At 47.3% G+C, this 24,896-nt stretch overlaps 1 protein-coding gene across 5 annotated transcripts in view; it reads right to left on the reverse strand.

The window, feature by feature from the left end:
- Positions 1-24,896, reverse strand: part of MYH10 (myosin heavy chain 10) — a 121,525-nt gene that overhangs the window by 17,120 nt on the left and 79,509 nt on the right. For 3 of the 5 annotated variants that reach the window (XM_027518976.1, XM_027518978.1, XM_027518977.1), the window contains 17 exons: positions 24,148-24,321; positions 23,655-23,769; positions 19,565-19,627; positions 12,075-12,268; positions 11,863-11,984; positions 10,096-10,165; positions 9,847-10,007; positions 8,769-8,877; positions 8,549-8,680; positions 7,463-7,669; positions 5,017-5,154; positions 4,430-4,553; positions 3,094-3,265; positions 1,977-2,189; positions 1,517-1,661; positions 786-992; positions 273-377 (listed from right to left, as the gene is read on the reverse strand). In XM_027518976.1, the coding sequence (XP_027374777.1) occupies positions 273-377; positions 786-992; positions 1,517-1,661; positions 1,977-2,189; positions 3,094-3,265; positions 4,430-4,553; positions 5,017-5,154; positions 7,463-7,669; positions 8,549-8,680; positions 8,769-8,877; positions 9,847-10,007; positions 10,096-10,165; positions 11,863-11,984; positions 12,075-12,268; positions 19,565-19,627; positions 23,655-23,769; positions 24,148-24,321 (2,451 nt within the window). The remainder of the gene's footprint in view (positions 1-272; positions 378-785; positions 993-1,516; positions 1,662-1,976; positions 2,190-3,093; positions 3,266-4,429; positions 4,554-5,016; positions 5,155-7,462; positions 7,670-8,548; positions 8,681-8,768; positions 8,878-9,846; positions 10,008-10,095; positions 10,166-11,862; positions 11,985-12,074; positions 12,269-19,564; positions 19,628-23,654; positions 23,770-24,147; positions 24,322-24,896) is intronic. The other 2 variants (XM_027518979.1, XM_027518980.1) reach the window with 1 other exon arrangement.

The following is a 24,896-nucleotide window of genomic DNA, read 5'->3' on the forward strand; positions in this document are numbered from 1 at the left end:
GGACCACCGCCTGGTGAACCACACCCCAGGCAGCGCCCAGGTGGCTGGCCAGAGCCCCATCCCAGGCGCCCACACAACCTACAGACAAGGAAACACGGGCTCTAAGGGAGGGCTCTTCAAGGCTTGTGGTACAAGATGGTTGAAAATAAAAGTAAAACAGGAAATCAGAAAGAGGTGATAAGAGGCCAGTTCTGGGATGAGCGTGTTTCACCAGCTCACAGATGATAGAAACAGGAGAGTTATGATGAAAACCCTTCCCACCCCCAGAATACCTGTGTGTCTTGGAGCTGAGACTCCAGACCAGCTGCATCCTTAGCAAATTTAATACCCTTCTTCTCTGCTTCTTCTAGAAGAGTTGAGACATTATCCAATTCATTCTGCAAGGAGGAATAAAAGATCAGACTCCCTTCAACAGTGGTCAGATAGAAAAGAGTGGTGATTCTGTTATGGAAAAACTGCATCTTTTTGACCAACCCAATAGTGTCCACAATCACGTGAGCAAAGGGACGGCACATGGAAGATGCAGCAGTCTTGGCCACAGAGGGTGGGGAAGGCTCTGGGCTGCCTGTCTGCAGCTCTACCCCTGAGAACTGCCAGCTGAGTCCCAGAGGCAGTCGAGCTAGTCACGTCCTCATCTACCAGACTCATCTGGGGGTGATGTGAGCTTTAAGTGGGAGAACCAACACAAGGAGCCTAATGTGTGCTGGGGGCTGCCTGTGTGCCCCTGAATGTCAGTCCCTGCCCGACACTGAGGGTGACGTCTGGGAATGGTTTCCCAGGCCTACCTGTAACTTATTGGCTTTCTCTGCCAGCTCCACCCTGAGTCTGTCTCCCTCTGAGACCTTGGCGTGGAGCTCCTGGACCTGGGCGTCCAGCTTCTTCCTCTTGTGCTCGGACTCAGCCTTGACCTGCTGCAGCACCTTGACCTCGCACGCCAGCTCCTTGTTGTCTGTCTCCAGGCCCTGCTTGTTCTTTTCCAGATTTGCTTTGAACTAGGAGAGGGGAAGAAAAACAGTTCACTAGCAGTTTTATAATGAAGGCCACAGAGGGCGCTGCTCTGGTATCTGGAGAACTGTGCTGGCACTGGGTGAGCCTGCAGTCCACCTCTGTTGAATGAATGAATGCAAACACTTGTTCTGAGTGTGGAGATGTCTGCTGCAGGAACATACCACTCAGGACAGCAGATACAGATACGGGGGAGGGTGGGGGGGCCTTCTGGAAGCCAGCACGAGACCCGGAAGCGGGAACAACGAACAAAGGCGCCCTGTGTGGTGCCTGGGACAGATCAGAGGTGGGGGATGGGGGTGGGGGAGGCACCAGGTGAGCGAGGGCAGGACACCAACTGTTCAAGGTTTTGCACTGAGTCATCAGGAGGAAGCAGGTGTCAGTGAGGAGACACCGAGAGGACCAGGTCTGGAGACCAGAGCTGACCCACCCAGCTCAGGGGTGTGTGGCTCTCCCAGGCCAGCAGCGTGCTTTCAGAGCCCAGCCGCTGCCGTGCCCCGTGGCCCCCTACCCTCTTGGCCTGCTCCAGCTGCTCCGACAGCTCCTCCAAGGCGGTCGCATGCCTCTGCCTCATGTCCTGGATCTGAGCCTCGTGGCTCTTCGTTTCCTCCTCGAGAGCCTTCTTCAGCTCCGCCACTTCTTGTTCTCGTTTTGTACTACAGACATTAAATTAGCTCAGAGTTAGTCGAATGATTAAATTACAGTTCTGCTTTTGTCCGAAATATGAGTGGGTTCCTCTGGCTATCTCACATGATGTTCTCCAGCAGGCTGGCACGTCCATCACCGTGAGCAGCTTTCTCTAGAAACGGGGCTTTCTGGTCACCGCCCCCCCCCACCATGTGCCCTGGGTCGTCCACCCGCACACCTGTGCTCCTGCCACAGGCTGGATGGATTCTGACCACCGAGGTGTGGTTCCTGCTCCACCTGCCGTTGTCTCCAGGAGGGAGAGGACATGCCCCACCCCCGCTCACCGCAGTTCCTGCTGGGCCGCCGTGGTGTCCAGCGTGTCCTCCAGCTCCGTCTTGAGTGCCTCCAGCTCCTCACTCAAGTCCCTCTTCTGCTTCTCTGCTTTGTTCCGCGAGGCCTTCTCAGATTCAAAGTCCTCCTGCAGCTCGGCGATCTGGGCCTGCAGCTCTCGCACGACTTTTAGTGCGTTGTTCTTGTGTAGCGTCTCGTCGTCACCCCTGCGCAGGACACCCAGGCACAGGAGGCACTCAGAGCCAGCGCCCGGAGACTCCTCCCATGGGGCCCCATCACACACCCCTCCACCCTCAGACATGGCCCGGGCAGGGGTGGCTGCACCCACGAGCGGCTCGGGCCCAGAGCTGCTATCGGGATGGGGCTCAGGCCCTGTCCAAAGGGCTCACGGGCACGAAAAGGTAGGACCTTCTAACTTTAATGATTATTTAAAAATTCCCTCAAGCAAAATGTTCCTCTAATTAAGCAGAGCCACCCCCTTCACTCCCTCCACCCTGTGCTTCTCGTTCCTCTGGTGCACCTTTCTGCCCACACGCGGGGTTCAGTGTAGGTGGAGTTCTGACTGGGGGAGGTGGGATGCTGATGCATTATGGGGGTGGAGAGCTGTAGTTCTGGGTTCTAAGCAGTCACCTGCTAAGGGGCCAGAGACCAACAGCAATTGCAGAGGAGAATTTCTAAGATTTTCCTGATCATAATAAATTATAAACAGCCAAATATTAATAGTTATCTTGATAAAGAAATGAAGTATCAGGTATAACTATACTTATACTATATGACTTCCATTCTATAACTGAATGTTTAAGGACTGAACACCAACCTATGCTAGATGCAGGAGGGAGGGATTTAATTCCTGAAAAGTGATTTCCTCGAAACTTGTAAAACATACTGTTTTACAAGTTATACTGTACAGAAACCAGAATATTTGATATGGTTAAAACCATTTGATCTGGTGTAGATTTCCAAGGATTTCATGATATGACTCATGATTTTTGAATATAAATACCAAGAAAGGCTGGTGAGCTTTTCTGGCTGCCTTGACACAAAGGCTCCCAAGTTCCCCAGGTCCTTATGTCACCCTAACCACCAGGAAGCCACGTGTCTAGTGCACACCTGGCCAGGGCGCCCTGCAGCTCCTCCTCTTTCTTGGCCACCTGGATCTTAAGCTCGTCAATCTGCGCCTGGAGCTCGGCGATCTGGTCTTGCAGGTCCGTGGTCTCCCCGTCCAGTTTCCTTTTGGCCTTCTCCAGCTCCTGGCGCGTCTTCTCCTCCTTCTTTAAGCGCTCTTAGGGCAAGATACAAGAAGCTCTTCAACACACTGAACATCACTCCATAGGGACACATTCAAAACACAGACTGGTTAGAGTCGAAAACAAGCCACTGTATTCTAAAGCCTGTTGCTGCCTTAGTATCATCTGCGGGTAATAATGGTTTATGGGAAGAATCTCATGCTGAGAATGAGGACAACAAAATCCCAAATATTTTCTAGAAACCACTTATTTCCTCCGGTTATAAAAGATCTGGGGACAGCAGGGTGATTGGAGCTACACTCTTGCTCCCTCAGACACCTGTGTGCAGCTGCTGGTCAAAGGGAGGGTTTTCTGTGCTCCTAACTTCCACCCTGATGTTTCTTTTGCATAAGGCAATGATTTGGATTTTGCAAAAAATTCTAGCATTTCCTGACATGACTTGGGCCATCAGAGTGAGACACTGCCAGCCTCCACATACTCTCCTGTCTCTGCCATTCCTGTGTCAGCAGTTGTCCCTTTGTGAAGTGAGAACCAGGCACCTTAACACAGCGTTTAAACACATCCAAGTTCAACAGTCTGCGTGGCTCCAACGTGACTTAGATCCCAACTGTGCCCACCAAAGGGCAGTGTGTATTACCACAGAAACTGACTTTAAAAAATCAAAGTTTAAAGATAATTTAGTGCCTTTCCATCATAAATATTAGTATTTGGTGACTAGGCAAAGGACAGTCCCATTTAAGAGGCCTAGTCTAGCAAACCCAAACTGATGAGCAATCCTCATGTACATTTACTATTACGGCATGTTCTGATGTAAGTTATCTGGGCTTCCCTGATAGCTCAGCTGGTGAAGAATCCATCTGCAATGCAGGAGACCCCAGTGTGATTCCTGTGTCGGGAAGATACGGAGAAGGGATAGGCTACCCACTCTAGTATTCTTGGGGTTCCCTGGTGGCTCCACTGGTAAAGAATCCACCCACAGTGTGGGAGACCTGGGTTTGATCCCTGGGTTGGGAAGATGCCCAGGAGAAGGGAAAGGCTGCCAATTCCAGTATTCTGGCCTGGAGAATTCCATGGGCAGTATAGTCCATGGGGTCGCAGAGTCAGACACCACTGAGCAACTTTCAATTCACTGATATAAGTAAAATCTTAAAGGCTAACATGTCATAGTCCTACAATTTCTCTAACCCCCAAACACTAACCTTCTAAATCCGAGATCATTACTTCTTGCTTATTCCTGATTTTGGCCAAGTTTTTTGCCTTTTCTTCCTCTTCAGCCAGCTGAGAGGAACATTCTGCAATGCGATCTTCCATGAGTTTCTTTTCCTGAACAAGAAAAACAGCTTCAGAAAAGGCATTCGAAACGACAATTGGATTTGACTGTTACTTAGGAAACAAGTATTACTAATATGGCACTATGTCCCCCAGCAGACTGTATATTCCAAAAAAGGGCAGAAAAGGAAGAACTACTTGTTGTGGGACAACCCCTGGAGCTCAGCCTGCAGAGCCCCGCAGCCAGTGCTCGATCAGTGACCACAGAGAGGGGATCAAGGTGAGGGATCCACGTGCAGGTTAAACCATCTCAGCGATTACAAGGCTGTCTGGTGAATTTAGAAAGTGAAATAGTTTCTGCCTTTAGACATCTATAGTCTGTGTAGTACAGACTATAAATCCAGAGAGACTTAAGAGAGAAAACTGAATAAATGAAATCCCAAGATTTCCTGAAAGTGTTGACATTAAGTATTTTCCATATTCTCAGATCAGCTCTTCAATGGAAATACTCCCTTACTTTGATAAACTTGGAGTTCTGGTCCTCCAGAAGCAGAATCTCTTCTTCCATCTTCTTGATCTTGGCCTCCGCCGTCACCTTCTCCAGCTGCAGCTTCTGGCGAGCCCCCTCCTCCTCATCTAGCTGCTCCTCCAGGTCCTGGTAAAGGAGCCATGTGGTCAGTCTCCCTGCTTCCTCCACGAGACTCCGTACACACCAACCATCAAGGAGTTCAGGTCACAACAAAATACCAAGTTTTGATTTTCAAAATAGCAGGGATATTTTTTAAAATGTAAAATGTAATTATGTGAAACAGACACTTGTATGCACTATAGGTTAAGTACAAAGTGGATCAATCCTTCTAGAAGCCAGCATGGGAAAAACAGCTGCTCTGAAAAAGAGCATTTCTTTTAAAAGGCAATTTCAGGAAAAGTCATATGTGACTTTTTAAAAAACCTGTAGCAAAGTGTTATTTATCATATCGAGGAGCTATAAACATACTTAAAGTCTTGGTAATTAAAAGTGGGTATATTTGTAAAATGGAATAACATATAGTAATTACAACTCATATTTTAGAATAGTTAACACAGGACACATACTTACCTCATTGATCAGAGATGTATTTATATGTATTTGGGGCCACAAATGTTAGTTTATGCAAAAATCACTGTCAGTAATGTGTTGATTTATTCTACTATGTATGTCCGGCCGATAGAGAAGAGAAAGAGAACTCAGAAACAACAGAAACAGTACAGGTGGTTGAGGAAGGGCTGCCTCAGGTCACGCCAGGTTCACAGCGTGAATGCATCACCAAACTGGGTGGGATTCCAGCATTTACGCACAGTTTTACTGCAATGGCTTCTCTGTATTTCATACTTTACCTTAGTGTAGCTAATAAACATGTGTATCAACAGGATTCGACATAATTGCTGAAGTTTATCACAACTGGTTTTGGAATGAAACCTTTGCACTAGATTAACTACTGGGAAAAACTTCAAGCGCACAGTAAGTTGACAGTAGCATGGTGAACTTGACACAGAGGCGTCAGCCCACACTGAGTGAAGTAATACCACGGAAATGAGCACACACTCGTCAACAAAGGGAACATGGAAACTGTCGACAATACCACCAGAACGCACCACTGTTGGTGAATATTATTCTAGGGCTTCTGCACAGTCCCGTATAAAATCATATGTAAAGTTTGTAAGTTATATATAAATACTTTTAGTTAGAGCTTATTGTATATATTCTTTTATAACTCTATTATGTTATTAATACCCATAAAAATAAACATCTTTTTAATTTAAAACTGTATATTACCATAGTTTAAGAATCCCCCGTTGTTAGATAGTAAGTAGGCTTCCATTGATTTGTGGTTAGAATAAAGTCCTAGAACTAGAATTGCTGGATTAATGTGTACTGTTTACAGTTTTTGTGTTACTCTGCCAACCTACTAGAGGATGCTTGAAAGCTGTCTGTGTTGAAGAGTGGAGAGAGTCTGGATAAATTACCATACTGGGTATTTGTCAAGGAAACAATACGGTCTCTTTCATGGCTTTGAGAAATGTCTGAATTGTTTGTGCTTTGCAAAGATAACCTAAGTGATGGGAAAAAATTAAGGGAGAGACCTAGCAGAAAGCAAGTCTGGCCCTAGACCCATGAAAAGTGGTGTTAGATATAGAAACACTGACGCTCAAGGCCATACTGGATAGGCTGGGGTGAGGTTCAAGGAGAAAAAGCAGCGGGTGAGCTGCAGGGTACAGGCACAGTTACTGCTGTCTCTATCAGTCGTCTGGGTATTCAGTCAGAGAGAGCGCTGTGCTTCATGTGAGGGCAGCTCCATCTCCATAAGGAAGTAGCTACCAGGGACTTCCCTGATGGTCCACTGGCTAAGACTCCACACTCCCAATTCAGGGGGCCTGGGTTCAATCCTGGGGGCAGGGAACCAGATCCTGCATGCCACAACTGAGACCTAGCGCAGCCAAGTAAATAAATAAAGCAGTTACCACAAAGGCAGCTTTGTGGCTTATTCTGGTTCCTGGCCACCTCCTGCATCAGCACTGAGCATTTCTTATGACCAAACCACCTCGCAGGTGCCTCACTAATGACTGCAGTGAGCAGTAGAATTAATTGTATTAATGGTAATACAAAGGAAAAGGTCAGCCTCAGCCCCCACACACCCTGGCATGTTTCTCCTCTGAATCACTTTGCATCCTATAAGGTGTTAATAAGAACATACGGAAAAAAAACACAAAAAACAGTCCCATTCAAAAGAACAAATCTATGTTTGAAGGAACCCAGTACGTGTGTGATTCGAATGCTGGTCATCTTTTAAGGGTGGGGACTCACCACTTAGGCTCCTCTTGCTCCTCAGTGAACACGAGAATCCAAACCCACATCATCTATTCACTCAACAGATACACTTGGAAAACCCAGACCGGAATCCTATGAGAACGGCCACCGATACCTGAATGTGTGCTTGCATTTTCTTCTTTTCATTTTGGAGGATTTGGTTTCTTTCTTCTTCTTCTTCTACCCTAGATTCCAAGTCATGGAGAATCTCTTCTAATTCCTGCTTCTTAGCGGCAAGTCTGGCCCTCATCTCCTCTGCTTCGGCAAAGAGCTCGGTCTCCGCCTGCAGCTGCTCTGCCAGGATATTCTTCTCCTCCAGCAGCTGCAATCACAACAAAGTGCCCACTGCTGTGACTGGCTGGTTAGCACGAGGGACGGTCACTGGAGGGACTGCAGTGGTCAGGGCACGTCACCAAAGAAACCCAGGGTTAAACATATATATCACGGACCACACTTTCAAAATATGTCTTCAGCGCAAGCAAAATAAGCTGAATGAAAACATTATGGGTTGTTTTTGTTGTCTCAAGTTATCCTGAATAGTACACATTAAATTCGTGCTATTTTAAGAACTCCTGTTCTTACTATTAAGGTAATTCACAAAAGTGCCAAGGAATTGGAGGAAAATACTATGCAAATGCTATCAAGTTAGCACAAAGACAGTGACTCTATATACACACACACACATACATTCTGGCCTCTGTTATTACAGTTTTTGGCCCTGAACACATTAGTCCTGTCACTTCAACCACAAACACTTCCCAGGTCTCTGCTCTGTCCATGAAGCACAGTTCCTAAGAACGGGATGTGGATGCATGACCACTGTGGCTGGAGAAGAGGCAGGTGGGGGCCTTGAACAATCTCATCCTTTTACTTTTTTGTGTTTCCCTCGTGAGCCACAGAAGGTGACAATACTGGGAGGAGTCTCACAGGTGTTAAACACACACCTGAGAGCAAGTGTGATCCCCTGTGTGTCAGAGTGCCCGAGGCAAACATGCAGGAGGTCAAGCTGATTCCTGTGTATAGAAATCCTAATGCCTGGCCTAGGGCATCTGCTCCCTCTAGGTTCAAACGGCTGTGCTTTGGAAAGGAGTAGAAAATACACATAAAGTAAGACGCTGTTTACTGATAATTCACTGGGTGGTTCCTGCCAGCAGGAACGAGCATCTTCACTCTGGGCCATGTGGGAGCTGGTGAGCTGTACCTGTTGGTGCTTCCTCTCCATCTCCTCCAGCTCCCCTTCCACCTTCGTCTGCTTCTCTTTCACCTTCAGCAGCTCTTCATCTTTGGCCTGGAGCTCCTCCTCTTGACGAGTGACTTGTAGGAGTGGTTTCACCTAGGACAATGCACACCCAATGTTGCATCCCCGCTACCCCCCGGGGCTCCCCTGGCCCCGCCTGCCGTCCGGGGAGCCAGGCGCCCACCTTGGTGAAGACGCGCCACCACTGCCAGTGCCGCAGCTTCAGGTACGCGGCACAGTTGCGCTGCAGCACCTTCAGGGCACTCAGCTGCTGCTGCTTCTTGGCGAAGGCCCTGAAGAAGAGGAGGGAAAACTGGTTCAAGAAACCCTGTTTGTGTTTTTGTCCTGCTGATTAACAACGACAGTCACCTCTCCCAGCTCTGGAGGCCGAAGGCCAAGCCGTGGTCCTGGCAGATTCCCTGTGTGAGGACCCACTTCCTCACCAACAGCTGTCTTCTCGCTGTCACCTCACATGGTGGAGGAACAAGGAAGCTCTCTGGGGTCTCACTCACAAGGGCACTAATCCCATTCATGAGGGCCCTACCTTCATGCACTAATCACCCCTAAGCACCGCCCCCGCCATAAACACTATCCCTCTGGGGATTAGATTCCAACCTAGGAATTTGAGGGACATATCCAGTCTATGGCAAATAAGAGAACTGTGTTAGACAGCTGTTGTCATGGAGACTCACTAGAGGCAAACGATCCAGGAGGGCTGGGCTGGCGGTCAGGGATGTGATCACATCCCCGCTGGATCACTGGCCTGCTCAGCTGACCTCGGCATGTGTCACAGGACCTGGCACTTGGTTCACAGATGCGGTCCAAACATCCCCTGCCAACTACCTCCATACACGTGTGTGTCCGTGTCGGTCTGAACAAGGCTCTACTCCCCCTTCCCTGTGCCATGCTCATCACTCCTCTGTTACTCTTTTCTTTCTGGATCTGTCACAGGAGAAACATTCCTCTCTCTACGGTACTCTTTCTCTTCCCTCCTGGAGGTCATCACGTTGATGCCTCTCATTCATAGACCAAGGCTCAGAGAAGCCTTTGTGGAGGACGTGGACTGAGCAGGACCCGACCCTGCACTGTCTCTCTCCGCCCACTGTTTACGTCCTAATTTAGATGCGTTACCTGCTTACTTGCCTCTCAGACCCCGAGGACAGGGACCTCACGTCGCGCATGCCTTTGTATTATTTCTAGTACAAAACACATCTCAGCACAAGCACACACTTCAAGCATTTAGTTCATGATTTTCTACTCACTTTCTGGCTAAATAACCCCTGCAAACAGCCTGGAAGAAGATAATGATGTCGGTAATTTTTAAATCTCGTTCTTCCTCTAAGTGTGCCAAGACTCCAGCTCTGAAAAATATCTTGCTCTGTCCAATTCTGTACAAGTTTGGGTCCAATTCTAAAGCCCGGATCTAAAAGAGAAAGTGTCTGCTTATTATTTTTGCTATAGGAAAGATTGCATCAACAGTCCTCGAACCAGAAAAATCCAGAAGAGCTCACCATTCGTTCACAAGCCTGTTTTCCATCCATGAAACCCTTAGGGATAGCATTTGGAGTGAGGATCTCGTATCTGTAAGAAAAGCAGCCAAAAAGCCTTTTGTCAAAATCTGTGGAAATGTTCACCTACTAATGATGAGTTCTGCTTTCTCTAAGAGGCAATAATATGATGGGCAATTGTGTCAAATTAAGAGTAAAGAAATGACCAGCTGATGATCGGAGGTTTTCTGCAGATCTAGTTTCTACTTCTTAAAAGTGGCAAAGTGAAAATGCAGTGAATTCCCAGGTCAGAGACCATATTTAAGTAGTTGTGGCAGAGAAGAATCAAAAACACGGTGATGAAAAAACCTTCTGTTTTGTTTTTCATTTCCTATAAAATATCCACATCCTTAAGACGCAAGGAGAATCTGACTCTGCATTTTCAGTCACTGTCAGCTTGTAGGCACTTACCAGATAACAGGAAAAGCTGTGAGAGCAACATTCAGAGGCCTCTGTCTAGAACATGAGGAAGTACTGGGGTGACTCAGAACAGTGCTGGGCTGGGAGCACACACACTCACTGACCTGCACACTCAAGGCCCATGCATTTAGTGTGTGTGGGCTACTCTCCAAGAAAATGTTAGTACAAAGACAGTGACTATATATATGTATGTTTTCAATATTTATTTGGCTGCACTGGGTCTTAGTTGCGGCATGTGGATTCTCTTTCTTGCAGTACATGGGATCTAGTTCCCTGACCTGGGATCGAACCTGAGTCCTCTGCACTGAAAGCGTGGAATCTTAGCCACTGAACCACCAGGGAGGTCCCAGTCTCAGATAATGGCTGTACTAAAAGATGAATCCTGGCTACACGAACAGTTTTCTGGAAGCCAGTTACTATGTTTCCTTTTCCCTGTCAATGAAAAGTGAAACACTATCAGCCCATTTATCATACAGTGGGGCCATGATAAGGGTTTCCTGAAAACCTGTAAGGACTGGAACAGATTTTCAACTGGTTTCTCTCTGGAACAGTGGGAGGAAAGGCTACTCTTTGACCTACAGTCCTGTTTATTTTATGGAACAACAAATGTTATCATACTTGGAAACCTGATTTCCAGGAGAAAAAAGGCAAACCAGACTATTTAACAAAATTACATTAACAGACTCTTAAAATAACTGCAGCCCATCATATGTTTTCATCCATTTCTACCTCACTTGATCTTCTCTCGTCTTTTTCTTAATTCTCCTTTTCTGATCGCTCCTATTCCTATTCTACTTTAGTAAAATGACTGTAAGTACACACTGATGGGCGCGCACTGCATGAAAACACACATACACACACACAAACAGATACATTCATTGAAGACAGACAGAAACATCCCAAACACTTTCAGGAGTCACACCTGAGTAATTCTTATTACCTTTTACATGTTTAAAACATTTCCTAAAAGGAATATACATTATTCATATATTAAAAAAAACATTAGTTTAAATCCCAGGTAGAACTGTCTGAATGAGTGAACTGTACGTTCTCAGCTCTCAGTGTTTCCTCACAACTGCCTCAGCACCCCGAGGACAGGAGCTGTCTGTGCTGCACCCACAGAAGTTATCGGCACCCTGCACCTCTGCAAAGCAGGCAGTAGATGTTCCTGACCAACCAGAAAGGTAATGATGATGACGACCCTCTTCCTTCGTGAAAAGAAAACGAGACTCTCCGGGAAACAAGGAAAAGTCTTTCCTCCTCATCACACTGTTGGATATTCAGGTAAGCACAGGTCAAGGTGAGCAATACCTCTGTCTGAATTCCTGGAAAACGATCCGGTTGGGGAAGCCCTGGCGGCAGATGCGGATCCCTTCCAGGACGCCATTGCAGCGGAGCTGATCCAGCACCAGGTGTGGGTCCAGTTTCCCAGCCTAATCAAGCAGACGACAGTTTCAGAGCCTCATCTCTGTGAGCTGGCCCAGATCCGTCTCCAGTGGCAGCACCTGCTCTGAAACACATACCCGCTTCTCGTGATTCGGGATGATGCAGCGCACGAAGTTCGGGTTGGTGTTCCGGAGCGTCGCCATCAGCTTGGTGAGCGATTCTTTGTAGAGCTGCCCGACAGTGCGGAACATGCCCTTCTTGGTTTTATAGGCGGAGCCGAATGCCGTCTCCGTCATCCCCGTGACCTGATCCAGACCCACGATCCGGTCCACTGGTGGAAATAAGAGAGACAAGGGAAAAGAAGTCAGACCTAACTCTTTAGCAGGGAAAGAAAAGACAGAGTGAAAGTGCGGCAGCACAAGCTTTGTGGGACAGATGATAGGAGATGCCATAGAGGTAAGGCAGTCAGCATATTTAGACACTGCACAAGCCGTGAACTAACAGCCACACACTTCCAGGGAGGATACGGTAGTGCTTCGTACCACATACCAGCAGGTGCCTTCCGCTGCGCTAGTGTCAGGAACTCACTGTCTCTGATAACATCTGCCTGTTACATATACAATTATTTGGTAAATGAAAGGTCATTGGCTGGCATTGCTAATACAAACTGGCACTGTAAATCTCAAAATACGAAATGGCTTCTAAAAACTGTACTTTAAAACTTATGACTGTACAAAGCAAATCCACTGAGTGAATATGCTCCAATTAAGGGGCCAGAGTCATTTCTTATTGGTCGTTTGATTGCCAATGAGAAAAGCCAACAAACGCAGGAAGGTTATAGCAAATCAGCTCAGATTTTCAGGGATGAGTAAGCTTCAGCTCTCTCTTCAAAGCACCAGGACATGCATGAAAGGGCCAGGATGCAACATTGGAAGGCTGTTCTGGAAAGAATCAGTGCCTGAGCTGAGTTCAACGAGGGCTAAACCACTCAGACACGATGCTCTTATGAAAGCAGCCGTCAGCGTCCACTGTCCACGTAGACCCACTGCTTCAAGTGACAGGCTCACACCAAGAGCCCGGCAAGTGGACCAGCTGCTGGCCAAATGCTTGGTGCCTAATATGCTCTCATTTAAAAGCATCTAATGAAAGAATAAAACACTCAACTGAAATAGTATTTTGAAAAAAAATCAAAATAACAGTTGCACTAGCCTCATTATCGCTCTCTTTGACCCTGTCAGTCCCGTTTCTTTCATGTGTTCTCCAGGGCAGAGAGCATGCAGGGACCTGGCACCATGTGAAGTGTGCCCAAGTCACGCAGGCCTGCTGTGGAAGGCGCGGGAAGGCTGGGTGGTGCCTGCACATGCCGGGACGATGAACTTGTGTGACCTCCTGCTTCGTCTCCTCGAGCCTCTCTCTAGGGCGGGCCCCACACGTGCCACTCACTCCTCACCCTTCCTCTTCTCTGTGCAGCCAGCTGGCTTCCAGGCCTCCCTCTTTCCCAGCCTTATACAACCCCAGTCCAGGGCTTATCTCACTTGACCCTGGTCCATTTAAAACCCCTGCTGACCATCACAGCAGCATTCTAGAGTCTCCATACCTGGCTTCTTTGTGAACTGTGAATCCCACCGTTTGCTGGCCCTCTACCCACCTCTCTAACTACTACACGCTCCTTGATGACCTGACTGCTGCTTCTTTCTGTATCTCACGATGCTCACTAGGGGCCCAAACTCAGCTCACCTGAAATCCTTTTTAGACTAAGGCAGGACACAAGCGCACTTGACCTTCTGCCTTCCTCAAGCCTCAGTCTCCTCCTGGGCATCTCACTTATGCCTTGAACCCCTATACCTGACTACCCAGCACCAGTCACCAAACACCTATACTCTCGTGTCTACCAGGTCACAAAGAGCCTCTCAACATCTGTTTTTCCTCAGTATCACCTCCCTCTAACCTAGCACAATGTCTGGCACATAACCTGCTTGATACACGTATGTTAGCAAATAAATGCGGTACAAATTAAATGCTTTCAGAACTATAACTAGTGAGAAATGCATCAAAAGAAAAGAACAAGATGCTTGTTCAGGAGCCGGGAGGCGAGGACACGCCCACAGTAAGAGGGTGGACTGGGAAGGGATCAGCAAGGTGACAGGGATCCATGTCGAAGTCTAGGCTCTAAGAGACATGATGGCAGCCTGAACTTGTGAGGTCATGGAGGAGATCGAAGAGGAAGAGGATTCCAGATGCAATTTGGTGGGAGAACTGACTTGCTCTTAGGATGAACTTGACATGGAGAATCAGGTAGAGGGCCAGGGCAAGAATTCCTGGGATCTGGGCTTGAGTGGGTAAGTGGCTGGTGGTACCATGGGAAAGATGATGAGAGAAAGAGGTTCTGTGGGAAGGGAGACGGACCCAAGCTCTATGTATGTCTGGGTACCCGTGAGACACTGAGGTGGAGATGTTGAGTGGACAGTGGAACATTGCCGTCTGCTGCTAGGCAAGTAGGTCTGAGGGAGAGAAGGCAGGTTTGGGAGGTGCTGACTTTCAGGTAGGGTTTAAAGTTACAGGGCTGGATGAGCCCCTTAAAGGGTGAATGAACAGAGATGGGGGTGCCAGGCAAGCCCCAAGGAGCCGGAGTAAGGAGGAGCTGGTGAAGAGGAGGAGACGGGGCTGTCAGAAGAGGGGAGCTGAGGTCAAAGTCCTGAACTGAAGCAGATGCTCCCTGTCTCTCCTCCTGGGCAGACGTGGCCACTGGTGACTCCAGCCAGAAACCCAGAGTCAGCGTCAACAACCCTCCCATGTCCAGCCTCTGATTTATGGGAACTTCAAGACAGACCACCAGAGTCTTTCCCCTGGTCTGTGTGACGACACCCTTCCTGGCTCCTTCCTCCCGTTTCATCCTCCCACCCCTGCAGCCACACTGTGCTTTCCACTCATACCTTTAGTTCCAGTGTCATGATTAACAGATATTTCTAAAACTAAACAAGCTACTTGTTCCTAGACTTAAAATCCTATTTCTCCTATAGCCTGTAGGACACGGTCCAAGTAGCCCCAGTGGGAGAGTGCAAGATGAGGAACTCCACTCAGACAAACTCCTGCCAGCCACAAGCTGTGTGATCTTGGGTCAAGTCACCCAGCTTCTCCAAGCCTCAGTTTGTTTCTCTGTGCAATGGAGCCAAGGAACCCTGCCCCCATGCAGGGGGTCCCAGCAAACTCATAATGGCTTTTAGGTCTCCATTCCTCTCCCGCCACCTCTTTTTAGGCTCCAACATCCACCTGCCTCCAGACTAAACAGGCCACTCCCTCCTCTAACCTTCCAATCACAGACCCCATACTCTGGGACAAACCTTCCACTCTGTTCCATGGATATTTCCACTGGACTGAGCTTCTGGGGACGTTTCTCCAGCACTGAACACACAAGGGATCCTGAGAGTTGATCCCCAGTGTCCCGGGGCCCCTCTGATCACCAGCTCAGACAGCTTCTTCTGCCCATCCCACCACCCAATGTTGGCCTGAGTAGGGTCCCTGGTGCACAGTAATTTGTTTAAACAAACATCCACTGAATGAACACAAAATGATCCACAGGAACGAGTCATGCCCACAATAAGAGAAGAAGCACCATGTGAACTCTGGGGATTCAGCTGTACTGGTCTGCAGGGACCCACGAGGCAGTTCCAAGGAAGGACTATTTTGTTTTTTTTTAAATAATAAAAAAAAAAGAACCTGATTTTCAAATTTAACTCTAATAGAGGTAAGTCCAAGCTAAATACACAACAGTTTTAAAAAATTAATGCTTTAGACTTTCAGGTTTTTTTTAAATTGAAAAACTTAAACTTGGGGTTAGTTTCTACCACTGAGCAAAATTATCTTGTAGGTAAAACAGAAACACTGTGGGAACTTCATTAAATAATCAGGGCCCTAATACTCATACAGTTTAACTCAAAAAACCAAGACGAAGAAAAACCTCTATTTAAAAAAATATTTTCTTGTTGAAAATTACAGCAGCAATCAGGAAAATGCAGACAAGATCCTAGCAGTTCCCCGAGAAGAGCGGCACTGCTTCTCCTAAGACCTAATATCGCTACTGAAACCTCAAAGCGCCTCACAGCCCCAGCCCAGGGCTTCAGGGTGGAGTGGCTTTGTTTCTCCTGCTGCTCTTCGGTCTGAGGGGCCAGGCAAGGCCGATTAGGGTGCTGGTGGGAACTGCAATTCATTACTTGGTTGCCTGGTAGCCTGTAAAGAGTTCAAAGTATTTCACATCAACACTTAATTTATTAACAAACTCCATGTGGACAGTCAGAAATGAGATGAGCTCCACACACCTGGGACCTGTAAGGGTATACACACAGTTTAAGAGAAAAAAAAGTGCAGCTGTAATCACCCATCTCATAAAACTGCCATCAATAGTTTTACATAAGGAATGGCATCGTGTGGGGCCAGAATGCTTAACTGGCTCTTCTTCTAGCAGACAGTCTCAGGAGACAGATGTTTGTGTTCTTTAAATCTGTGCATGGGACAAAATACTAGTGATCTAATAGCACTTGACACAGTTAAGCCAGTTCTTCAGAAATTCTCTCTAGTTAATAGAGCTGGAAATCAAAAAGGGGAGTAGAAACCTATTTTAAGGTTAACTTTAACACCCAGCCTTGATGAGCAGGAACTCTATCTCACACTCCTACCCGAGAGAGGCCCTCAGCGCTCATTCACACCGACTAAGACAGTTCTACTGTGAGGTACACGAAAGCATTACTAAGTCAAGATTCTGAGGGACTTGCCTGCTGGTCCAGTGATTAAAAGTCCACGATTCCACTGCAGGGGGCACGGGTTCAATCCCTGGTTAGGGAAATAAGATCCCACATGCCATGCAGCACGGCCCCAAAAAAGGGTTCTGAAACAAACATTTAAGTACTGTGCATTTCCAGAAACAACCTTAACACTGAGCAGACTATCTCCAGTGTACCCCCTATTATATAGAAGTAACAAATTTACAATGGTTACCTAACTGGGTTGTAGAACCAATCTCTTAAATGTTCTAGAGTATTTAGAAGAATTCCAGGAAGCCTGGAGGTTGACAGGGAGCATGTGATTTAAAGAGAATGCAACCTTGCTTCTCCCAAGCACCAGTGTTGAGCTGACCTTGAATCTGTCTCCTTTACTGTCCCATCTGTACTTTCTGTCCCTGCAGAAGCCAGTCTGGGCACAGGGAGCCCCTCTCCTCACCACAGTCTCTCCTGCACGGCTGCTCCTGTTGATGGTCCTTACTACCCCATAAAGGAGGTGGTAGGTGTCAACTAGCGTCAGGGCAGACTGCACACAAGTGTCCCCTGACACAGGATCAAGACCAAAGCCATGGACAGCAGCCCCTATCATCATAGGCCTTTTAGTTTAAAAACCCCGCCTACAACTCTGAGGGTTAGGAAACTGCTTAGCTAATTCATTGCATCCTCCATTACCAGTTTATCCCAGGAGTCTAGACTTTCAAATTATTTGGAAGAAAATACAGACCTTTGGTTTACAGCAGAAACTTGCATGACCTCCTTATTCTGCCTCCAGGAATTCTGTTCCATTCTCCCCGTTCTTATTTTTTGATGGTTTTGGAAACCTCTCTTTACCCATCTCTCATTTTTAACCTCAAAGGCCTGCATGTTCTTCCGGTGGCGTCTTCCTAATGTCCCGACTGTACTTTAAGGCACAGGGCCCGTGTGAGCACGTGTCCTCTCATTCAGAGGTGCCGCCACCTCAACGCATCAAAGGCCATCATGATTTCATCCCTAGGATCCCTCTCATCGTCTCCAGAGAAATCACTGAGAATACTAATGCCTGTGTTTTCATTGAAAGCCTGTTACCCCTCCTTGGGCTTTGATTCCATAAGCAGATGTTGAGAACATTTTTGCTGTAGAAATACTATACACAGCTTCAAGACCACATGGAGCCATGGTGGATGGAAGGCTCATCAGGAGGAGAGACTGAGACTCTGATACTCAGAGGTCAGCGGAGCGACTCAACCAGGGGCCACCTCACAAGAGAGATGGACCAGGCATGTTTCCAGTTACGAGGCCAGCAGCGGAGGAGGGGTGAGCTGGCCCTCTGTGGGAATGCTGTCATCCAGGGTAGCCACGGACCCGATCCAGCAGGTATGGAAAGCACCTGGTCCACAGACCCCAAAGATCACAGCCCCACAGGAAAGAGCCTCTGTGCTGTGGGAGAGGGAAAGGCCGTGGCAGGAGGCTGGGCGAGGCTGTTGCGCCCACCCAGCCCCTCCCTCTGTGACTTCATGGTGTGCCTGCTTGGTGCCAGGAGCAGGGGAGTGACAGTGGGCAACAAGTCTCTTAAACAACTAGAAACCCAAGAGGTAGAGGAATGAATTTAAAGAGGGCAGTCTGCTTTGGGAGCAAGTTCAAAAGTTCGACCGCTGACCTTTTATCACAGCACAAGTCCCAGGCAGACCACAAGCATCAAACCGCCTCCTGACTCCCTCTTCACTTCCTCAGCTCCATCAGTACCAGCTGCCCCCACCGCCACCCCCAAGGCCAAAGATGACCAACTGTGAAGGTGTCTCCTGTGGGCAGTCATCCCAGCTCATGGAGCAATCTTTGGCATCATCTATTCCTCCCTCCCACACCCTTACTTGCAACCTATTTTTTTCACGGTAGGTGATCTAGAACTGACAGCAGGAATCTTGGGTTAAAATGGGCATGTTTGTTTCAACATATTTTTTAAAACCTTTTGAGATGGATTTGGATCTCAGCATTATGTTCCAAAATCATGAAGGAAATTTTATAATATGAATTTGACTTTATCGAATTTTCACTTGACAGTTTCACTAAACAAGTAGGTTACATGATCTTCATTTACATTAGCCTTTGCCATGTTTAGGCTGTATTCTTTCTCTTTATTCATTTATTTTTAAAGTATAGTTGATCTATAGGTTGGGCTGTATTTTAAACAGGGCTATGGACTCAAACCTTTAGGCTCAAATGTCTAATACTCAACTTCAGGTTCAAGGTACAGGTTCTAACACTCCACTCTTTGTCTCAGTGTGCATAAATCTAGCCTTGTATTGACAGGTAGTACCTGGTCAGTTCAAAAGAAAATGCCAAGTAGCCAGATATGCACATCAATTCCAATTAAAAGGCATAATGATGAGTCCAACATACATGAGGTAATTATGCAATTAATTGTTCACAAAATGTTAATGACTTGAAAAAGAAAAAAAAAAAAATTCCTCCTTGGAGTTCCTTAGAGTTGAAAATCTAAAGGTAACTCAAAGACAAGGGACATATTATTTGGCACATCAAGTCCTAACAATTCCCTTAGAGGACTGGGTATCAGATGGCACTACTGGAAAAGGTGGGCACAGACCTTTTGCTATGCGGTGCTTTGGGCTACGCATAAAATAAGAAGCGATGTGTAGGCAGTAGCGATTGAATTGTTTATGCGCTCAAACAGTTGCCTTTAAGGATAATAAAACTGAGCATGAAATGAAGGTTCATGCAGGTCTATGAGCAAAACAAAAACAGAAACCCAGAAACCACCCCTCCACCCTCCCGGCCCCCCTGCCAGCCCCCCGCAAGTGCCTCCTCTGGGTTGAAACCCTTTGTGTCTAGAAGACCTACAGGCTTTATCCATTCACCTGGTGGCTCATGAAGACCAGAAACACTGTCATAGAAAGAAGCTCTCTGAATATTCTGAATCTCTAAAGCAGAGAAACAGCAAAAACAGGAGGACAGAAGGGCAGATACACAAACACTTCAGTTAGTGTGAGAGACATTTGACATCACAAGTCAATTTTGCAATCGGGCTACAGAAGTAGCTAGTCCAGGGCAGACCCCATGCAAACATTACTGTTTCAGAATTTGCACATCTGGACAAAGTTCTTTACAAAATAAATGAATACAGCTGAACCACTCCCAGCTCCAGGTGTAAGCATTATACAATGTATCAAAGGCAAATGGTTACCCCCATGTAAATGCAGGATGAAATTTAAGAGCAACAAGATACCATGTGCATTGTCTTTTATAATATTGTCTTGCAAATTATTAACAAATCAGGACAAAACTAATAGTAAGTTAGATTACTCTGAAAAAGGTGGCATTTACTATTAAAAATACACTGTTCTGTAATTTTATTTCCAATTCAGATTTTGGAAATACACTTTACTTCAAATACAAATAGTAACTACCATTATGGAAAACAAAATTCTGTTGTATAAAATGTTAAAGTAACAGTCAAATAATAACTAAGACGATACTTATTGATCATACCGTTACTGATGAAAATATCTCAGGAGGCACATTTACAGGAAAATGTAATTTTTAGGTCTTTTCCCCCTGTATGTTAGCCCCTAGAAGTAGTAAGAAATCAAGTGTAGCTGCTAAGAGATCCCATGACATCTTTTAGCAAAAAGTTGGGCACTATGAGTCTCTAGGGCAGGGCTGCCACCAATAAATCTGAATTCTCCTGGTCTGGCCTGGAGAAAATTCTGACACAAAGTCTATTTTAACACGAGTGTTTTATACTCAAGGTATTGCATCTTTGCAGGCAAACTACACTCACCCATCATATCCTCAAACATTCAGTCAACTTGTCATTTTCTGCTTTTGTACTGACGTGGCTATAAAAATATTCAACTATTTTTACGTTTTTTTCCAGGACTATTTTTTTCCCAGAAGCTCTTCTTCTCCCAAGACATCCCTACATCTAGAGTGAACAAGATGAATTCTCCACCCTACAACCCTTTTCAAACTCCTGGGCCTGCCGCTGAGCTCACACATAAAACATGCAGTCCTCGCAATCGGGGAAGCCTGGCATCCGGCTCTGCTTGCCCCGCCCCCGACCCACCCAACGGTGGGTCACCTCCGAGAACCTGTCACTCGGATTACACCAAGTGACTGCACCTGAGCTGACGGATGGCAAGACCTCCTGCTAAGAGCAGCAAACACGCAGGATGACTCTGGAGCAGACACTGGCACAGCCAGGGCACGCTCGGGGTAGGAGTCCACTTGGCCTGTTCAGACCGAAGTGGTGACATGTGTTCCGGAGCTGCCTGTGGGGAAAGGTGAGGCCCTGGGAGAGTAGTGCAAACAGCTGAGGACAGCTGGACAGGGCCCGGGCAGGACAGGAGGGCCCTGCAGGCCTCACGCCTTTCAGAGTTTCTGTCATCAAGTGAAAAACCTCTCTATAGCTCATTCGGGAAAGCATAAACAGGCAGGTAAAGGCTCTCCAGACAGGGTCCTCCCTGTACCTGTGACATGGATACGCGTCACATCTTCACGGCAACTGCAGCCTCCCCTCCCACCTTCCCGACCAGATCTCTCATTCCTGAAACTTCTGACCTGATGCGGACAAATGCCCTTCTGTACCTGGACGGGGAGGGTGGGGCTGATGAGGAGCTGGGAAGGAGGAAGCCAAGGCAGAGGCCCCTCCGTCCTGCTCCCGCTTCTGAGTGTGTCCTGGGAAAGCCCTGGGTGGGCGCAGAACAAGTCTTTCATGGTTCTGGGATCCGCTTGACTGTGTATGATCCAGTGTGAGGCTGGACGAGTGAACGGGTCAGGGACTCAGCAGGTGATTCCCACCAAACTGCTTTTGGTCAAGCCCAGGACCTCCTGCCATGATTCCCCAAACACCTGCTTCTCTTCTCATTCAAAATGAAGAGAGAAAACCCACTTTTGAGACTTTAACGGTAGACCACTAGTTTCCTCTGTTCCTTTTCTCCTAGGCTTTGCTCTTCCATGCCCGCTGCTTTTGTCCTCGGTCACCTTGCTCTGAACTCCCCGCTTCTGGGGTCTTTCACCCCAATCCATCCGACAAGCCACTGCCCGCTTTGCTTCTTCAAGTTCACACTGTGTTCCTACGCTGACCTACAAACCTACTGATGCCATTCAGTTCATGAAGACAAATCCATGGTACTTGCCAGAGGGTTTCTCTGTGGTCCAGCCTCTTCTGTCACCATTCTCATCTGCAAAATTCGCTCCGCCTGCTGGTCCCAGCCCTGCCCTAAAGCCTCAATGGGATTCTTACCCTGAGCTGGGATTTTCCACTTCCTCACTGTGATCATTCCTTCCACTGGCTCAACAACCCCTTTGCCCACACAAACATCACTTCTAAAAACACCACCCACTCCGATATGAGTTCAGGTAAACTTTGTCACTCTGCGGTTAAGGCCCGATCAGGATGTAAATGCTCACCAGTGATGCTGGGAGACTGCCAGGCCCTTAGCACGTGCTCAGGAGATACTGGCTTTGTTTTTTCAACAAATTATTATTTTTCAAGGACAAGAAAGACTGCCTCCTCCTTCGTGACATCTGACCTTAGCACCCCAGGAACAAGGCAGCCCTCCTCCATTCTGCATGTGACAATCATCTCAGGGGTCACCGACACTCAGCAGTCATCCACACGTCTCACCCACTTTGCTCTGAGACCTGAGCGAAGCTGGGGGGCCCCACACTGCCCAGGGCAGCACAACAATCCATTCCTGACTGAACACTACATTCCTGCCAAGCAGTGTCAGTCATTTTTGCCTCCTCTTCTTGGGATGTTTCCCACTGACCTGTGTGGTCTTCCTGGCCCTGTGGACCCAGTGGCCACCAGATCTCAGGGTCCCCTTTCCACTCTAGACTCACAGCTCAGACCTACTCTCATACTTCCCAGAGCACAGAGCCGAGAGTCCCTCTGCTGCATGGCACTGTGGACGCCACCTTGGGGTCCTGCCCTCTCCTCAGACCTCAAAAGGCTGCCTTGGTGAAGCAAGTTACTGCCAGCAACAGCGAGCAGCAGCGGCCACGTGCAGATGTCCACCCAGAGGGACAGTGATGAAAAGCTTGTTTCACCTGCTGGAAACCGCACCTTTCCCCTAGTCCCTGCCTGTGCAGTCTCACAGCCACAGTCTCTCTCCAGAACACGTGCTGGAGCACATGCACTGTGCCCACCCCCACACTTGCTGGAGCTGACCTAAGTGACCTGACTAGACCGTCTTTGACATGGTCATCATCCCCAGCTCACTGTCTCTGCGGTCATTCTTTCTTTCTCTTTGCCCTGATGGCCCTAAGCCCTCTGATCTGCATCCTGGGTTTCTTTCTTGCTACCTGTGCGGAGACACCTAGGTGACGAGGTCTTGAGATGCTACAGAAAAAGCAGAAGTGAGCTGACAAGCCTGGGGTCAGGGTCACGGCCTAGGCAGAGACAGACTCGAAGCTAAGGTCCTCATGACCTGAGGCCAAGTGAAGTGGGGGGAACAACCAGGATGAAACATGTAGACAGCTAAGCTCAGAAAACGCTGGTCCCACTACAAACATGGACACAGGTGCTTTGCTCCTCTGGTCTACGATAAAGCCACTGAAACCGCCACCTGAGGACTGGTGGCGATAAAGACAACTGACCTATATGCAGATGGTCTGAGAATGCAGAGGCTTCCAGGGTTCTGCATCCCAACACCCCTGGGTTACGACTGTGTGGGGACCAGGGTGGCCTGAGGCAAACGTGCAGGTCTTATGGCTGTGCTACTAGAATGTTCCCACAGCATCTGACCAAGAAGGCAGATATCTTGTTACTCAAGTTTCCTTAAAGTGGGTAAAATCCGACACAACGGCAGCCCTGCTCTAGGGAAATTAAAGAGCTTTAAAGTAAGAAAATATACACACATCTCTATGTAAAAGAACCGTACATAAGCCTTAACTGTAAAAGATTCCAGTCAAGCTCGATGACAAACACGAGCACATTCTTACCATCCTTCCAGAGCTCTGCCACGAATCTGTCAGAGGACTGGTGCAGGAGGGTGGCCACGTTGTCATTCAGGGGGTCCATGTTCTTCATCAGCCACTCGTCTGCCTTGTAGTCCACCTGCCGGACCACAGCCAAAGGCGGAGAGAGGGGAAAAAACAAAAGCAAGAAAAACATATTCAGCCTTAACCCCAAACATTCACAGAACCTCTGCCAGGCAAAAGATGGCAACTTCAGGCTGAACCCAAGGTGCCTGGAGTACCGCCCTGTTCCCTCCCCAGCAACCAATCAAAAGGAAGTCACATATTCTGCAGCCTTCACCCTAAAAACCTTCCTCCCAAAGCACTGGGGAGCCTGGGGATTTTAAGCATGAGCGGCCCATTCTCACTGCTTGGCCGTGCAATCCCTGCTTCACATCCCAGCACATTTGTTACAACCCTCATCAAAAGTAGCAAAATTTCAAGCGTGGTACTTTTAATGGAATTCTTTCACTCTTACCTTCCCTGCATAATGGATAATGCAAAAATCAGCTTTGTCTTTCAATTGACGTGGTTTCTGAAACTTGGAGTGGGACCCTTGCTCTTGAACGAGCTTTTCAACAAAGGTCTTATCTGTGGCTTTAGGGAACCAGCACTCTTCATCCAGAAGGGCCAGCACGCCAGGAGGGTTAGCCTGATAACAGAGGCAAGAAGAACTGACATAGTTTGCACATCACTGTACATGTAAGGATGTTTTCCACTGGGTTTGGCAGTTTAACTTCCAAAACAATTAGAGCTTCACGAGTATCTATGGAAAGCAAACTTCTAGGATAACAGGTACTGCCAAACTATAACTGTAACGCAAATGCTGAGATCTCAAATGGCTGAGTACTGGCAAGAAAACAGATGAATACTGTATTTCATAAACTTATTAAAAAAAAAAAATTCCAAGTAGATTAACTCCCAAAAAGTAGCAAATAAGAGACACCAGAAAGGAAACAGAAGGTATAGAGAAACTTAGTCTTTATAGTCAATAAACCCTCCACAACCTGGAATGCTTCAGACATTTTATATCTTATCCAGGTCAATTTAAGATTTCTGTTTAAGTGATGATTAAATGAGCATTTCACACTTTGTGAAATATTTAAAACTACAGTTAAGTAGAATATATGGAAGGTGATGATATAATTTATCAATTACTTTTTAGGTTTGTGTTGAGAGCCTGTGTTATTTCACTCAACTAACTCACTGAAAAAAGCCTGAGAGGCA

The sequence above is a fragment of the Bos indicus x Bos taurus genome, chromosome 19 (genome assembly GCF_003369695.1).
Source record: "Bos indicus x Bos taurus breed Angus x Brahman F1 hybrid chromosome 19, Bos_hybrid_MaternalHap_v2.0, whole genome shotgun sequence".
Lineage (NCBI taxonomy): Eukaryota > Metazoa > Chordata > Mammalia > Artiodactyla > Bovidae > Bos > Bos indicus x Bos taurus.